Source organism: Hyperolius riggenbachi, chromosome 4, assembly GCF_040937935.1.
Source record: "Hyperolius riggenbachi isolate aHypRig1 chromosome 4, aHypRig1.pri, whole genome shotgun sequence".
Classification (NCBI taxonomy): domain Eukaryota; kingdom Metazoa; phylum Chordata; class Amphibia; order Anura; family Hyperoliidae; genus Hyperolius; species Hyperolius riggenbachi.
In genome coordinates, this window is record NC_090649.1 from 226,721,377 (window position 1) to 226,736,769 (window position 15,393).

The 15,393-nt window shown below is 40.1% G+C and overlaps 1 protein-coding gene across 19 annotated transcripts in view; it reads right to left on the reverse strand.

Moving 5' to 3' along the window:
* The window catches only part of DST (dystonin), a 748,258-nt gene that overhangs the window by 225,706 nt on the left and 507,159 nt on the right, over nucleotides 1–15,393 (reverse strand). For all 19 annotated transcript variants that reach the window (XM_068281416.1, XM_068281417.1, XM_068281405.1 and 16 more), the window contains 6 exons: nucleotides 14,828–15,109; nucleotides 13,834–14,370; nucleotides 10,601–10,777; nucleotides 7,311–7,434; nucleotides 2,889–3,097; nucleotides 1,701–2,018 (listed from right to left, as the gene is read on the reverse strand). In XM_068281416.1, the coding sequence (XP_068137517.1) occupies nucleotides 1,701–2,018; nucleotides 2,889–3,097; nucleotides 7,311–7,434; nucleotides 10,601–10,777; nucleotides 13,834–14,370; nucleotides 14,828–15,109 (1,647 nt within the window). The remainder of the gene's footprint in view (nucleotides 1–1,700; nucleotides 2,019–2,888; nucleotides 3,098–7,310; nucleotides 7,435–10,600; nucleotides 10,778–13,833; nucleotides 14,371–14,827; nucleotides 15,110–15,393) is intronic.

A 15,393-nucleotide genomic window follows, 5' to 3' on the forward strand; every position in this document is an offset into this window, starting at 1 on the left:
GTAAATGCTATGTTTTAAGCACCTGTGCATGTGCATTAGTGTCCACAAAAACCCTATCCTGCTTTCTGTTTTGGACGTATACACATTGAAGGAGTAGGACAAATACCCCTTTCACAAGTCAGATGTCAAGTCTGTTGACCCAAAACACAATGGCATCACTGCTGTCCAAGCATGGATCATCCTCATAATCCTGCTACCACCACCATCATCACTACCAGCCACAAAGGAACCTACATAATCATACATCATCCATTGTAAATTCCAATACAAACTTCCAGCAAAACAAGTGCATGTTGATTTGCAGATGCAATAAAGAAAAAAAAATACTGCTCTCACAAGCATAACATATGCAATCTTTAGGATCCTGCAGTGACAGGAGGAATATGGAAGTTGCCATCTATATAGTCTTTAGAAACATGAATAATCAATTAAAGGGCCTGGGGCACGGTGTGTCCATTCAATCCAAATCAAGGACAAAAGACCTTATACAAAAAGACATGCCACATAGGGGGGAGATGCCTCTGTATGATCAATGGAAATGCAACAGAGTACCTTGAGGCATTTGTCCCTTAGTGACTGCAATACCAGTATATAATGCCCACACAGATATATTCCAATTATCGAAAATCTGTTTATTAGTAAGCTTTTTTTTTTTTTTTTAAATAGTGCCTTATAGCAACAAACATATATTCCCCACAAAACCCATCAATCACCCCTTAAAAACAGACACCCCTTGAGATGACATAGGATACCCCAGAGATGGAATAGCCACCTGCACCTGAACTCCCTGCCTCCACCTTGACTGTACTGGGCGTCCCCAGTCAGTGTGGAGGAAAATCCAGTGACTACTCACAAAGTCAGAACTTGAAAAAATGAAAACAATTAAGCCTAATAATTCCTGTGCCTATGGTTCACTGTAATCTTAACAGTCCAGATTCACGAAAGCCAGCTGGGATCTTTTAACTACTTCAAGACCGCCCCACGGCAATTGGCGTGGTCGCGGCGGCAGCCCCAGGACCGCCTAACGCCAATTGGCATCAGGTCCTGGAGCCGGCTACTGAAGGAGATCGCGCGCAACCAACTTTGTAGATTGGTCCTAGCACTTTCCTATGCTCATTAGTCATCAAATTTCAACTTTCTATCGATGGCCCAATCGCGGCAAATTCTTCCAAAGTTTGTGACCAGATGCCAGTTCCAGTACAAAACCAGTTCTTAAGAGGCCAATTCACAGCCACAGATCACTGTAACATGTGTGTCATAAGGTCTGGTTGTCTAGATTATGCATTCGCATTTTGTATACATATAGCAAGGAAAATCTGCTATGGGTGTCACATGTTTGTTGCTATAAGGGTACTATTTTTAAAAAAAAAAAAGTTTACTAATAAACAGATTTTCGATAGTTGGAATATATCTGTGTTGGCATTATATACTGGTATTGCAGTCACTAGGGGACAAATGCCTCAAGGTACTCTGTTGCATTTCCGTCTTTATAAACATCCCGTTGCCTTGCTGTCTAGCTGATTTTTTTGGCATTAGTAATTACCAAGTCTCTTCACACACCTAGCACAGGCCTACAGCCAGTAAAGTCAGAAAACTATTCTAGGTCGGAGTTTCAGAGCTATAGGAACACATGTCCCTATATATGAGCACCAGTCTGGAAACTACAATTTGTACTATAGGTCTATTTTTGCACACCATACCTGCATGAAGTGGGATAGCTCTGTCACATCCTTTCCAGGTCCATCTACCTCCATCAGAGCTTTTAGAGTAATGTCCAAGAATGACTGGATGTTATCAGAGAGGTCCTCCACCTGCTCCACCTGTGTCTTTAAGCTTTCCAGTTTCTCAGTGCGTGTTCTAGTGAGTTCGCCAGCTTTAGAGAAACGTTCAGTGAGCTCATTCATTTTACCCTGCAGTGATGATGATGATGAGGAATCTGCTGTCTCCATGAATTTCTTCACTTTCTCATTTATTGTACTGATGCTGCTGTGGCGGCTTGTGATGTCTTGTTCCAGCACCTTATAACAGCAAACAAACAATTATACCTTTTCTCCAAGATACTTATTTTTAAGCATCATTATTATAAAAACAGTACATCGTTCGTTGAATTTTACACACTTAAAGCAAAAAATATATGAATTAGTGAACCTTTTTATCAATTCCCTGCACTCAGAAGCTGTTGTCTACCAGGAAAGAATTTAATGGCAGTAATTCCTTCTCAGTAAGTATTACATTATAGACCGACTGTCGCTTGCACAGCTAAGTTGTTAACTTTTTGCTTGGCACTGTACATACACATGTATATATAATCATGTCACATGTCACCTTATTTCTTACTTTGGATGTTACCAGGTCACATACGAGTGACCGCCCACTCGTTGCATTTAGCGGGACAGGATAAAAGAAGGTTTGCCAAGGAGGGGCAGAGTGGGCAGAGTTTCCGACACTGATTAATTACAAGTTAACAAGTGAGTTATTAACCCTGAGACCCAACTATCCTGGCAACATGAAGAAAGAGCTTTACATGACAGACTATGTTTTTCACTGGAGGTACTCTTTAAGAAATGGAAATTAAAGTTTAGAACTGTTTAGGCTTGGCAACACAATTTACACAGCTGCTCAGCAAATATAACGTAGAAGGGAACACTGCTAATCAACAAGTAAAATGTGCCAGGTTGATGAACTAGCTGTGGCTGGATTATTGCTAAAAAAATACAATAAGCCTTGAGTGAAACTCAAAAAGTTTGGCATTTAGCCCAATGTCATACATTGATGCTTTTGTGATATGTGCACTTCTGATCTCTCATTTTGAAATTTAAATACAAAAAAAGTGTTCTTTGCTTCATAATAGACTAGTTACAACAGATAAGGTTAACTATGGTACTTACATTGTTTTTTGCAATAATTTCCTGAATTGAAGAGGAATTTAATGGCACTTGTTGCTGCTCTGCCAGATCCTTCTCTACTTCCTGCAACCAATCAAACATCTCATGAAGTCCATCCTGAACACTGAGGGAGCGAGTCAGCGTGATCTGAAGCTTTTCATTCCGATCATTAACAGACTGGAATAGATTGTTGTATCTTCCCACAATGTCATCTGAAAAGAACAACAACAAGAAATATTACTGATTCACTAAGACACCAAGATTATCTGAACCTGGAGAACACAATTACAAACGAGGATCAGATTTTTATATATATCTTTTATAAATGCATAAAATTGTAAAAAATAAACATTTTCTTAGCTTCCAGACATTATACTTTTAGTTTCAAACAGTTTTATTATGGAACAGCGTAAAATAAATGTATATCAAAAGCATGTGGACAACAAACCACAGTCATTAGAAGAAAACAAACCCCGTGTACAATAGGTATGGATAAATACAGACTCATGCGTACTATAACATACGTAATACGTACTATAACATACGTAATAATACGTAAAACATCACGTGTTACAAAATCATAAAGTAAAAGAAATAAAACTTAAACAAACTGTATGGTTCCAATGAAAGGAGATAAAATGTATCAGTCTAGTTCCACCCCAGAATACACACTAAATATATACACAAAAAAAGACAGCATCAGTCTTTTATTCTCCATCACCATCAGTCTCCTTGATTGCAGTCATATGAATATGAATGAATACAAAGAATCCAATCCCAGAACCATACTCTAATCTGGTGATTGGATACTCCTCCTGGACCCACCGCTATCGATTATCCTGATGTGGCTCTTCCGGTTTCCTCTGTGGATCCCATGGATGTTACTCTAACGAGGAATATATTTTCTTGCTATGTTATATTTAATTTTGGCCACTAGATGGCAACATCCTGTATTATAGTGTATTATATATGCATTTTGATAATATTAGAGACTTATTTGTAAATATTTATACTTTATTATTGTATTGTTGTGATTTCCCTTTATTATGGAGGTATTTTGCTCCATATTCTGTATATTTTGTATGTATTTACTTCATTCTTTACTGGGCGCTCTTTCTGCATTTCCCTCCGGCGACTACATTTCCCAGGTTACCTTAGTTTAGATGGAGGAGGCGGATCAACGTTATTTGACGCCGTTTCCGCCTCCTCACTGTGCGCGGCCGCGCACACGCATTAGAGGAATAAAGCTTGCGGATCCCCTGCCCACACAGGTCCTGGGATTTATAAAACGCCGGCTATCACATAGGTCCTTATGCCCAGACGAAGCTGCGCATCATAGGCAGCGAATCGCGACGGCGAGTGTGGGGAACGCTGTACCTTTGCCTTGTCTCTGTTTTCCCCGGTAAGCTTTACATACTTCACTGGCTTCACATCTCTCTTTTGCACAGTTTTCTCCGGTAAGCTTAAGGATCTTCTTACTGGCTTCATACATCCTTTCTTCTGGCACATATTCTCTGTTGGCTTGTATGTAGTTTTGTCTTGTGGATGGTCTTTCTTTCTTTATTTATTTATTTATTCATCCATCCCTTGGGGTTGCACTTTGCACTATCTATTATGATACACTGACATATTTAGTCTTACCTGGGATTACTTTTGTCTTATTCATGTTCTTATGATCTTATTTGTTATGCATATGTACTACATATATATGTTATTTTGATCATATGATTATCTTACAGGGCAATGTGTTTACATATATTGATTGTGCAATATTTTGACTATTATCACAGAGTGCCCCTCTGTTTTTGGTTTTAAGTGTTTTTATTGGTTTTGTACTCAATAAAGATGATTTTTATTTTTGGATATACTGGTTGAGTGGTGCGGTTTCTTAGGGAACTTCTTTTCTTTTGTTGAAACATATGCATTGTTTGGTTCCTTTCTGCACACTCCCGATTATACATTATATTTTGATTATTCCATATCTTATAGTATAAGTTGATGGTGCTTGCCCATTTTTTGTTCTTATGTCCAATCACAGAACCAAACAATGCCTATCACAACTCTATCATGGGTTATATAGTAATAGATATATAGAGCTATATAGAGCCTCTACGCCTAACCATACCAGAAGGCTATTTTTAGATACATGCATTTTGTCCAAAAGGGTCAACAGATGGGAACTATCTCTTACATAAGAGGGTAGACTAGTCACATGGGGTATAATATGAATATCAGGCATTGTTTGGTTCTGTGATTGGATTCTTTGTATTCATTCATATTCATATGACTGCAATCAAGGAGACTGATATTGATGAAGAAGAAGAATAAAAGACTGAAACTGTATGGTTGATGGTTGAGAAGACTTTTTTATAGAGTACTTTGGAGTGAATTGGCCACTATATTCACCAGCCTTCTCCTTTGAAACATGGGCCCATATGCAATTCACTTTTTCACCTGAGTTTTCTCCTAGGTGATATTTTTATACTTGTCAATAAAATGCCTTTTAAGCCACCAGAAAGCAAGAAAATACTCAAAATAATTTTGATATTACTTTTTCGCCTACTTTTTGGTACTTTTTAATGGAAAACTGCTGGCAAATTATTTTAAATCGAAGATGAAAAATGATTTCCAAGGAGAAAACACAGGTGAAAAAGTGAATTGCATATGGCCCACACACAGTGTGCCATAAGCAATTCAATTTTTCTGCTGAGTTTTCTCCTAGAAAATAATTTTTCATCTTCGATTTAAAATAAATTTTTAGCACTTCGCAATGGAAAAAGTAACAAAAAGCAGGTGAAAAAGTACTGTCAAAATTATTTTGAGTATTTTTTTACTTGCAGGTGGTTTAAAAGGCAGTTTGAGAATATCACTTGGGGAAAAAAAACTATTGAAATAGTGAATTGATTATGGCCCAGAGACAGGACAGACACTCCTACCAAGGCTTACTCTCAAAGGCACTCAATCCAAGGGTCCTACATATGGAAACAAAAAAACAGAAAGCTATTTGATGTTCATTTTGGTAACAACGGAAGTAGTATCTGCAGGTTTTGTTTATGCTATTGGGAAGCCAAGGAGGCCTTAGCTGAGATGATATGTTGAATGAGCCAGAGTTTCCAGTTGTTTTGTCTTATCCGCTTTAAAGCTGAGTAGAAAGATTTTTGGATCTTTACGTATACAGGATTTAAAAATAAAGGCGCGCAGTCTAGCTATTTTGACCAAAATCTAAAGGCCACTGGGCAGGACCAACAGGTGTGTTCTATAGCATCCATCTTTGGCAACACCTAAAGTATAAGGGGGATATGCCAGGTACCAGTTAGGTAAGTAAGTTCTATGGAATGGTTTTAAAGAGGTTTAAAGCTCTGAGGTCTGATAACTACCATTCAATAGAGTTTCAGCACAATGTAACACAATGTAACCATTGTTGGTATGCCAGTGAAACATTTAAAATGTCTCCCATTGTTGCCTGAAATTTAGCTTTTCGTCTTGAGTGGGTAAGTTTACTAACATTAATTACTGATCTATCTACAGTAATAAATGGAAGGGAGGATAAATAATGGTCAATTTGTTACTATCTTAGCACTCAGTTATGGGCACAGAATACACAGTAGAGATTTGTTGCACGGAGGGCAGTTTATCAGATGGGGCAAAATGCTTGAAGATATGTAATTTAGCTAATTTCTAACAAAAGAAGTTGAGGGAGTCTAATCCTGCTGGGAAGTCTAAGTTTTGGAAAATCTCCAGGTTAGGGGAGGGGTTCAGATGTTTATTGTAGGCACACCTTAAGCGCTTCCATAACTTTAGAGTATGAGCTGACAGCTTATAAATTACAGGAGTTAGAAGGAAGGACAATAGCAATCCTTTCCATGAGTTGGGTTGAAGCAGTTTATTCTCCAACATAACCCAAAGAGGTATTTAACTTAAATACCCATTTGGGAACATGTGCAGCTAACCTAAAGCGGACATTATGCTGGGCATACACAATAAGTGTATGCGCCGGTATTGAGCCAGCGGCTCGATGCCGGCGCGTCCCCGCGGATCAATCCCCGCTCTTCCCCGCCGGCGCTCCTCATCAGCCGCTCGATTCCCCGCTATTGTCAGCCCGCGGGGAATCTATCCAGCGGGTCATCGGACCTGTCGGATATTATCAATCGAGCCATCAGAGGCTCGATTGATAAGGAAAAAACTTGCCGTGTATGCCTAGCATAAGATAATATACTAATAGATAATTGTGAATATAGTTATGTTGGCACAGTTACTTGTATATTGCACTGTTAATTAAAAGCTAAAGACTTTGATTGGACATATTTAATTCTCTCCCTGGGTCAGTAGATTTTCACATGTTAGGCGAGTCTTCCATCAGTGCTGGAGCCAGCTTTACACAGGATGCAGAGTTACTGAGAACTACACTGAAAAAGGATTCCATACCCAGTGGCTTCTGGATCTCATCCTTGTTTAACAGCAGCCCACCCTTGGCATCAAGAAGACCTTCTGCAGCCTTCTTCAGTTTTTCTACACCAACCTGGTGGATGGAAACCTGTTCACAAAGCAGCTGGAAGAGAAATGTAATGTTAGGAACATATATAATAAACATTTATTTAAATTCAAATTATGTAGTGATTCCAATGCTTAACCAGCATTTAAAAGATTTGGCCATACATTACAGTTTACACTATTTCTGCTATGACCATTAAAGGCATCTTTAGTTTGTTTTAACAAGAAAAGATATTATGAGGTGAGTGAACAGCACAATTGTATCCCATGTTGTTTTAGTGAAGGTCAAAACAGCCATTCCATACATACACGTCAAGACACCCCATCAGATTACAGTATCAAAGCTATCTAATATTTCAAGGTGCTACAATAATAATGAGACCATTTTTAAATTAGTAGATCAATTAATAGTTTTAAAAAATGAAATTAATATAAATGCACATTTCTTCCATGTGTGGCACTGATTTCAGATTTTATAAACCAGTCCTAGCAAAACGTGGGCTCACTAAGATCTGAATGTGGACGTGCACTGAGCTTTCATGTGTAAACACTGCAAAATCCCCTTTGTATGAGACTAATAGATCAGCTTCTGCTAGTGGGTACATTTAGAAGTATCACGGTTTAAACCTGGCACCATATACTACCAATATTAAAAATACTGATAACATCTACACATTCTCTCTTCCTCACACTAACTTCTCTTCCTGATGCCTAACACTACCCGCACATGCATAAAACTAATCTCCCCTCTCCGTGCCTAACACAAACCTAACCCTCTGGACTTGGCTATGCCGTTTAGCCTAACTCAAAACCATTACATGTGCTGCCTATACCACTATATAGTCTTCAGTGTAGCTGAACTCCTAGCTGCTACATTCACTCACCTATATCACAGCCGATCACCCACACCCAAATTAAACCCCCCGCCTCACCATAGTCATAAATTGCATTGTGGTCTATGGCACTGCCGAATAGCACTCAAAATACCTGCTTATTGTGCGCATGTGCCATATTCCAACATCACAGATTTCCTGTAGACCTGTCTGTTCTTAGTACACATATCAAATGGCAGATAAACTGTATCAATGACAGATACACATACTGCTATCAACTAAACTGCGTCAATGACAGATACACATACTGCTATCAACTCATTACAGCAGCATTGCAAGTAATGGAAACTTTTTTTTAAACTAAACTTGATGAAAATATAATAGAGCAATGCTAGTGTTAAGGACTGGAACCTGCCAGGAGAATTTTTCTAAGCATTGTGATGGAAAAAGCTCTTGCTAATGTAATGCTATGTGTGTGATCCCACTTGAGGGATGTGATCTTCTAAAAAATCACCCATAGCATTACATTACAAATCATAAGCGCTTTGAAAAGGGGTCCCAAGCCTCAGGCTGCATAACAGGGAGCATTCCTAACTTAAGTGCAGTCAGAAGGGATACATAGTCCAGCCATGCTCCCCCTACCCTTCCAATGCATTATACATGTCCTGCACCAATACAGAGGCTGGGTATGTTACACAACAGTCCAGCCATGTTCCCCCTTCTCTTCTAATGCTTTATACATGTCCTGTACCAGTACAGAGGCTAGGGATGTTACACTCAACAGTCCAGTCAAGCTCCCCCTTCCCTTCCAATGCATTATCCATGTCCTGCACCAGTACAGAGGTTATGGATGTTACACTCAACAGTCCAGGCATGCTCCTCCTTCCCTTCCAATGCATTATCCATGTCCTGCACCAGTACAGAGGCTGGGGATGTTACACAAAAGTCCAGCCATGCCCCCCTCCCCCCCCCTTCCTATGCATTATACATGCCCTGCACCAGTACAGAGGCTATGGATGTTACACAAAAGTCCAGCCATGCTATCCCTTACCTTCTAATGCATTATATATGTCCTGCACAAGCACAGAGGTTGGGGGTGATAGACTCAACAGTCCAGTCATGCTCCCCCTTCCCTTATAATGCACTATACATGCCCTGCACCAATACAGAGGCTAGGTATGTTACACTCAACAGTCCAGGCATGCTCCCCCTTCCCTTCCTTTGCATTATACATGTCCTGCACCAGTACAGAGGCTGGGGATGTTACACAACAGTCCAGCCATGCCCCCCCTCCTCCCCTTCCTATGCATTATACATGTCCTGCACCAGTACAGAGGCTATGGATGTTACACAAAAGTCCAGCCATGCTACCCCTTACCTTCTAATGCATTATATATGTCCTGCACAAGCACAGAGGTTGGGGGTGATAGACTCAACAGTCCAGTCATGCTCCCCCCTCCCTTATAATGCATTATACATGCCCTGCACCAGTACAGAGGCTAGGTATGTTACACTCAACAGTCCAGGCATGCTCCCCCTTCCCTTCCTTTGCATTATACATGTCCTGTACCAGTACAGAGGCTGGGGATGTTACACAACAGTCCAGTCATGCCCACCCTCCCCCCCTTCCTATGCATTATACATGTCCTGCACCAGTACAGAGGCTATGGATGTTACACAACAGTCCAGCCATGCTACCCCTTACCTTCTAATGCATTATATATGTCCTGCACAAGCACAGAGGTTGGGGGTGATAGACTCAACAGTCCAGTCATGCTCCCCCTTCCCTTCAAATGCATTATACATGTCCTGTACCAGTACAGAGGCTAGGTATGTTACACTCAACAGTCCAGGCATGCTCCCTCTTCCATTCCAATGCATTATACATGTCCTGTACCAGTACAGAGGCTGGGGATGTTACACAACAGTCCAGCCAGGCTCCCCCTTCCCTTCCTTTGCATTATACATGTCCTGCACCAGTACAGAGGCTGGGGATGTTACACTCAACAGTCCAGCCAAGCTCCCCCTTCCCTTCCTATGCATTATACATGTCCTGTACCAGTACAGAGGCTGGTGATGTTACACAACAATCCAGCCATGCCCCCTTCCCTTCCTATGCATTATATATGTCCTGCACCAGTATAGAGGCTGGGGATGTTACACTCAAGCATCATATTGGATTTCCTCTGACTTGTTGAATTTGCAGTGGGCTAAGATATTTTTTTTATACTTCTGATAGGGGGTGGGTAACACTATCTAGTATGCAATATTATCACCTTTGTCTTTGTATTAAACTCATTTAAAGCTCACCATAAGAATGATCTGAAAAGTTTACAATTTAGTGATGTAGTTAAATAAGATCAGACATGCTTACAAAGCATCCCATTTTACCTTTGTCTCCTCTATCTGTCTCTGAAGATTCCTTGTATCTGAGGCAATGGGTTCAGATAAACGTTTCTGCGCACTAGATTCTGAACTCTGAAGGCCTTCCAGTAATCCAGATGATACTTCCTTGTAATGCTCATATTTGTCTACTAAATCCTTCAAGTTATTTCCCAGGATGTTGCACTATGAAGACACAAACATAAAAAGAAAAGGCATTGAATTTCATCAACACAAAATGAATTTCCATCTCAATTTATATTTATGATTAGACAAACTGGTATGCATAAAAAGCAGGCATAATCGCATAGATAAAATATAGCGAGCCCCAGTTTCAGTGCCCCTATAATGTGCACCCATATCCCTCTAGCTCCACCTTGTACTGCAGCTTTTCATATTTTAATGGTTAAAAAGGCCGTAAAATGAAAGGTGTACTAAATGTTTTACTGACACCACACACTATGGAACATTTTGTAAGGAGGAATAAATCTGTGGTGAGCTTATAAGCAAACATGAGAGGTGTTCAGTAAACCAGCACCTATTCAGTAGGAGACCTTTGGCAAGTCTCCCTAACACTGCTACTGCCTATAGAGTGCGTCCTAGTGGCTGCTGCTCTGGCACTTTGAGTCCGCCAGGAGAAAAGCGCGATATAAAATGTTATTTGTCTTGTCTTGTCTTGTAACTAGACAATTTTTTTTCTTTTTACATTTTAACAGCCTTTCACATGTACAACTCCTTGAATTTATAATGTCTTTTTTGTGTCCACATTCAAGTTTGGCTTTTCTTGTCCCCACTAAATGTGCAGCTTATTCTACACACCCCAGTAATTGTGCAACCTATTCCATGTGCCATTCATTAAAAGGAAAGCTTATTTCATTTGATGCCAGTAAAAGGGTAGCTCACAACATGTGCTGCAGTCAAGACCCTTACATGTAAAAGAAAAGTTCATTACATGTATCCTCAGAAAACATACTGCAGCTTACAAGTTCCTCTAGTAAATTTTCAGCCCTATACACGTGCTTACATTAGAATTCTAGTTTATTTCACCTATGCTCACATTAAAATGTCAGGCCTACCTGTGCCCTTGGTATGTATCAGAGGCATCAATAAAGGATAAAATGTATTTAAAACTGGTAAGAAAATGAGATAGTGATGCACTTCTCTCTTATTAGATGACCCAAACTGTCAGTTTTCAAAAAGGAACTTATATTGAGTATTTCTTAAAGAAAACCTGTACTGAAAATTAAAAGTCAAAATAACCATACACAAGTCATACTTACCTGCTGTGTAGTCTACTCCTCAATCTCTTTCTCCTCTACTGTGTCCTGTTTGTCCACTGTGATCAATGGAATTCTCCGGCCTCCATTTTGAAAATGGCCATTATCCCATAACAGCTTCATGGTCAGCACACAGTTAAACTGTAATATTGCCCACTTGAGCCATAGGGAAACATGGACACATCAGTTCTCCTCTCAGCTGTAACTGACAGCAACTGATATATAACTGACAGCAACTGATATATTTCAGTTCTGACAAAATGTTGTCAGAACTGGAAGGGATCACTGTAAGAAGAAAATGGTGAGCTTCTGAGAGGAACTGATGGCAAGGTAACTATGTAATGTTCATTTGAAGTTACCTCATATGTTTATTTTAAATAATTTTACTCAGTACAGGTTCTCTTTAAACTCTAAAACTGCAATGCATTTCACAACATGCAATCTGCTTCCTCAGGCAAATGTAGGAGTAACTGCAAAAGGATCCACAAGTGCTTGAATCAAGTGCCCACAGATGCTTTTTGCAGATGCTATTACATTTGGCTGAGGAAGCAGGCTGCATTCTGCGAAACGCATCACAGTTTTGGAGTTTTATATGTACTCAACAAAAATTCCTTTTTAAAAACTGACAATGTGGGTCATCAAACAGGAAGCAAGTCCACCACTACCTACTTCTTAACCAGTTTGAAATGAACCTCCAGACTAAAAATCTACTCAGCAGAACTGAAAAGGCTTTGTGTTTCTTTAACAGTTTCACAGCATCAGAACTTTGTTTTTCTTACCAAAGCTGCATTTTTAGCTAAGCTCCACCCATCAAAGAAAACTTCCCGGGCTTTTTTCCCATGATGCTGTGCAAAGCATGATGGAATTTCGTATGTTATTATTCACGTTGCCTAGAAACGGGGGGGGGGGGGGCTAGTGATCAGCACACAGGATAGTTGGAACTGTGTCTCATGCTCCCTGTCACCTCCTTTCAAACAAAAAGATGGCTGCCCTCATGAAATCAAACATTTGCCTGTTTTTTTAAAACAAGGTGGGTAAGAGATTATATTAACTATCTATTTTAATTAACATAACTAATGTAACTTCATGACAGTATGTTTGTTTAGGCTGAAGTTCCTCTTTAACATCAGCTTTGCGGTCTGTCCACTCTTGGTGGAGGGGTGTTACCCCTTTCTTTCCTAAAGACAGTGACGTCTTAATATGATTGGGGTCGGCTTTATTCTGCCCACCTGCCTTCACAGTGGTTGCCTTTGCAGTAACTCTGGTTTGTGAGTATTACTCCATTTTGATATACCCTGTATCTCCCGATACATTAACTTACTGCACTATATCAGGCTCTTGGTTTCTTCTTGTTTGTGTTTTTTACAAGCTACATGTGCCCTTGTTCAAAATGCAGCCCATCATGTGCTCAGTTTCAATGAGCAATCCCTTATACGTCCTCTTTACATATCCAAAATCTTCTGCAGTCCTACCCTCCTCTATGATCAAACTGTATGCTAATGGGATCCTTTAGCCAAGTTCAATAGGGATAACATGATGAGGAATGTACAAAAGGACGTGACAACCACTAGATGTGGAGTTGCCCAGAAGCGTGCTTGATTACCATGTTTATGTTTGATTGAATCCTCTGCAGCTGTTTTTACCCCTTGGAGTTTCCTGCATTTCATGCTGGTCATAACAACCAGTCACACAATCTGACATGGAGCTCACATGAAAATCTATCTGATGTAGAGGCCTCACAAGAAGGGGCACATTCAGTTATTCTATTCCAGCCTTCTCCCATACCAAACTCTGCAGAGGTACTCAGAGATGATGGACGACGGACGTTCTGACAAGGGCAATAGGACCTTCTCAAGACATGACTGTCTAAGGCAGTGGCATCAATCATGTTGCCTTTTAGTCGGGCCTGATTTTCCTTTTTTCCTTAGGCTAAAATTCTAAATAATGAAGGAAAAGTACACTTACTTTACTATGTAAGGACTTGAAGTTTTCTGAAGCCAGGTCAAGCTTGCTTTGAACCATCTTGCATGTTTCCAAGGTGCTGTTGTTATTGTCCTCTTCATCATCCCTGCTACAAGACTTTGCAGCATCCAGTACTCTCTGCCCAGATATAGTGATGTATCGCAGGTCACCCTTGTGAGAGATCACATCTTCTGAAAAGCATTTTTGCCTCTGTAGCTTGTCCATGATACCAGCAAAGTCCTCAACTCCTTCTTCCAGATGCTCTACATCCTGCTTTGAGTCCTGAAGCCAGTGCTCAAATTCATTATAGTCTTTTGTGAACTTTTCTAATTCTTCCTGGACTGTTTGGATAACTTTCATTTTTCTCTCAGAATCACTCAAAGCCGACTCATACTGGGCTTTTAATGCTTCTATCTCATGCTGAAGCTTTTCTTTCTCTTCTGGAGAGAGATGGCTGCCTTGTTTGTCAAGCAAAGCTTGTGCTGACTGTGTGGCTAATATAACAGCCTGATGCTGAGACACAATCTTTGCATGTTGGGCCTAAGAATTGACCATAAACATGTATAAATACATATATATTAGAACACGCAGAACAAAATATCCATAAACAATAACAGTAATCTCAGAAAATGATTAAAAGGAAAACAATTGTTATTCTGTTATTTTTGCAGTAACTGATGCACATACATAAGAACAAAGCCAAGTTCCTCAGCACAGGTGACTAACCCCCATGTATCCTTCCAGATCTTTCAAGACAACGTTCACTCCCTTTGCACATGTACTGCAACTACTCTGACGCAACCCCCCCCCCCCCCCCCCTTGTATCCATCGTAACTATATTCAACTCACAACATTCATCCAACTCAAAGTCAAATTTCAGGCCAATCAGATTGCAAGGTGTTCGCAAAACATTACAGTTACTGTTCACTGGATGCAAAACACCACGAAGAAAGTTATCAGCTTTTGCTCATAAAATAATATTCTAAAAATCAGGTACCTTCACTTTTTCATATTGACTATGCAGGTCTTCTTCATCAGATAGTTCCTTTAATTTCACTATATTTTCTTTCCCATCACGCTCTATTACATTACCATTAACCTCTTCTACACCATCCAGTATAGACTGTAGTTCGCTGTCTTTTTGGTGTGTTCCATTTTGTTGGATTGTGGGTTTCCTCACTGTGTTTCCATTATCTCCTTCTTCATCCATGTGTGACAGCCAGTCTAGCAAGCTTTCTATCTTATTTCTACTTTCCTCCAGTTGTTCTACAGCAGCGGTCTATAGGAAAATATTACCATATAGTTCAATGAGATCCAAGAACATCAAGCTCTGTCTTTGTCATACAAAACAGATATTTCATCACCATACAAATTAACCACTTGATGACCCAGCCTTTACCCCCCCTTAAGGACCAGCGCTGTTTTAGCTGATCTGTGCTGGGTGGGCTGTGCAGCCCCCAGCACAGATCAAACACCAGGCAGAGCGACCAGATCGCCGTCCTTTTTTCCCCACTAGGGGGATGATGTGCTGGGGGGGTCTGATCGCTCCTGCCTGCCTGGGTG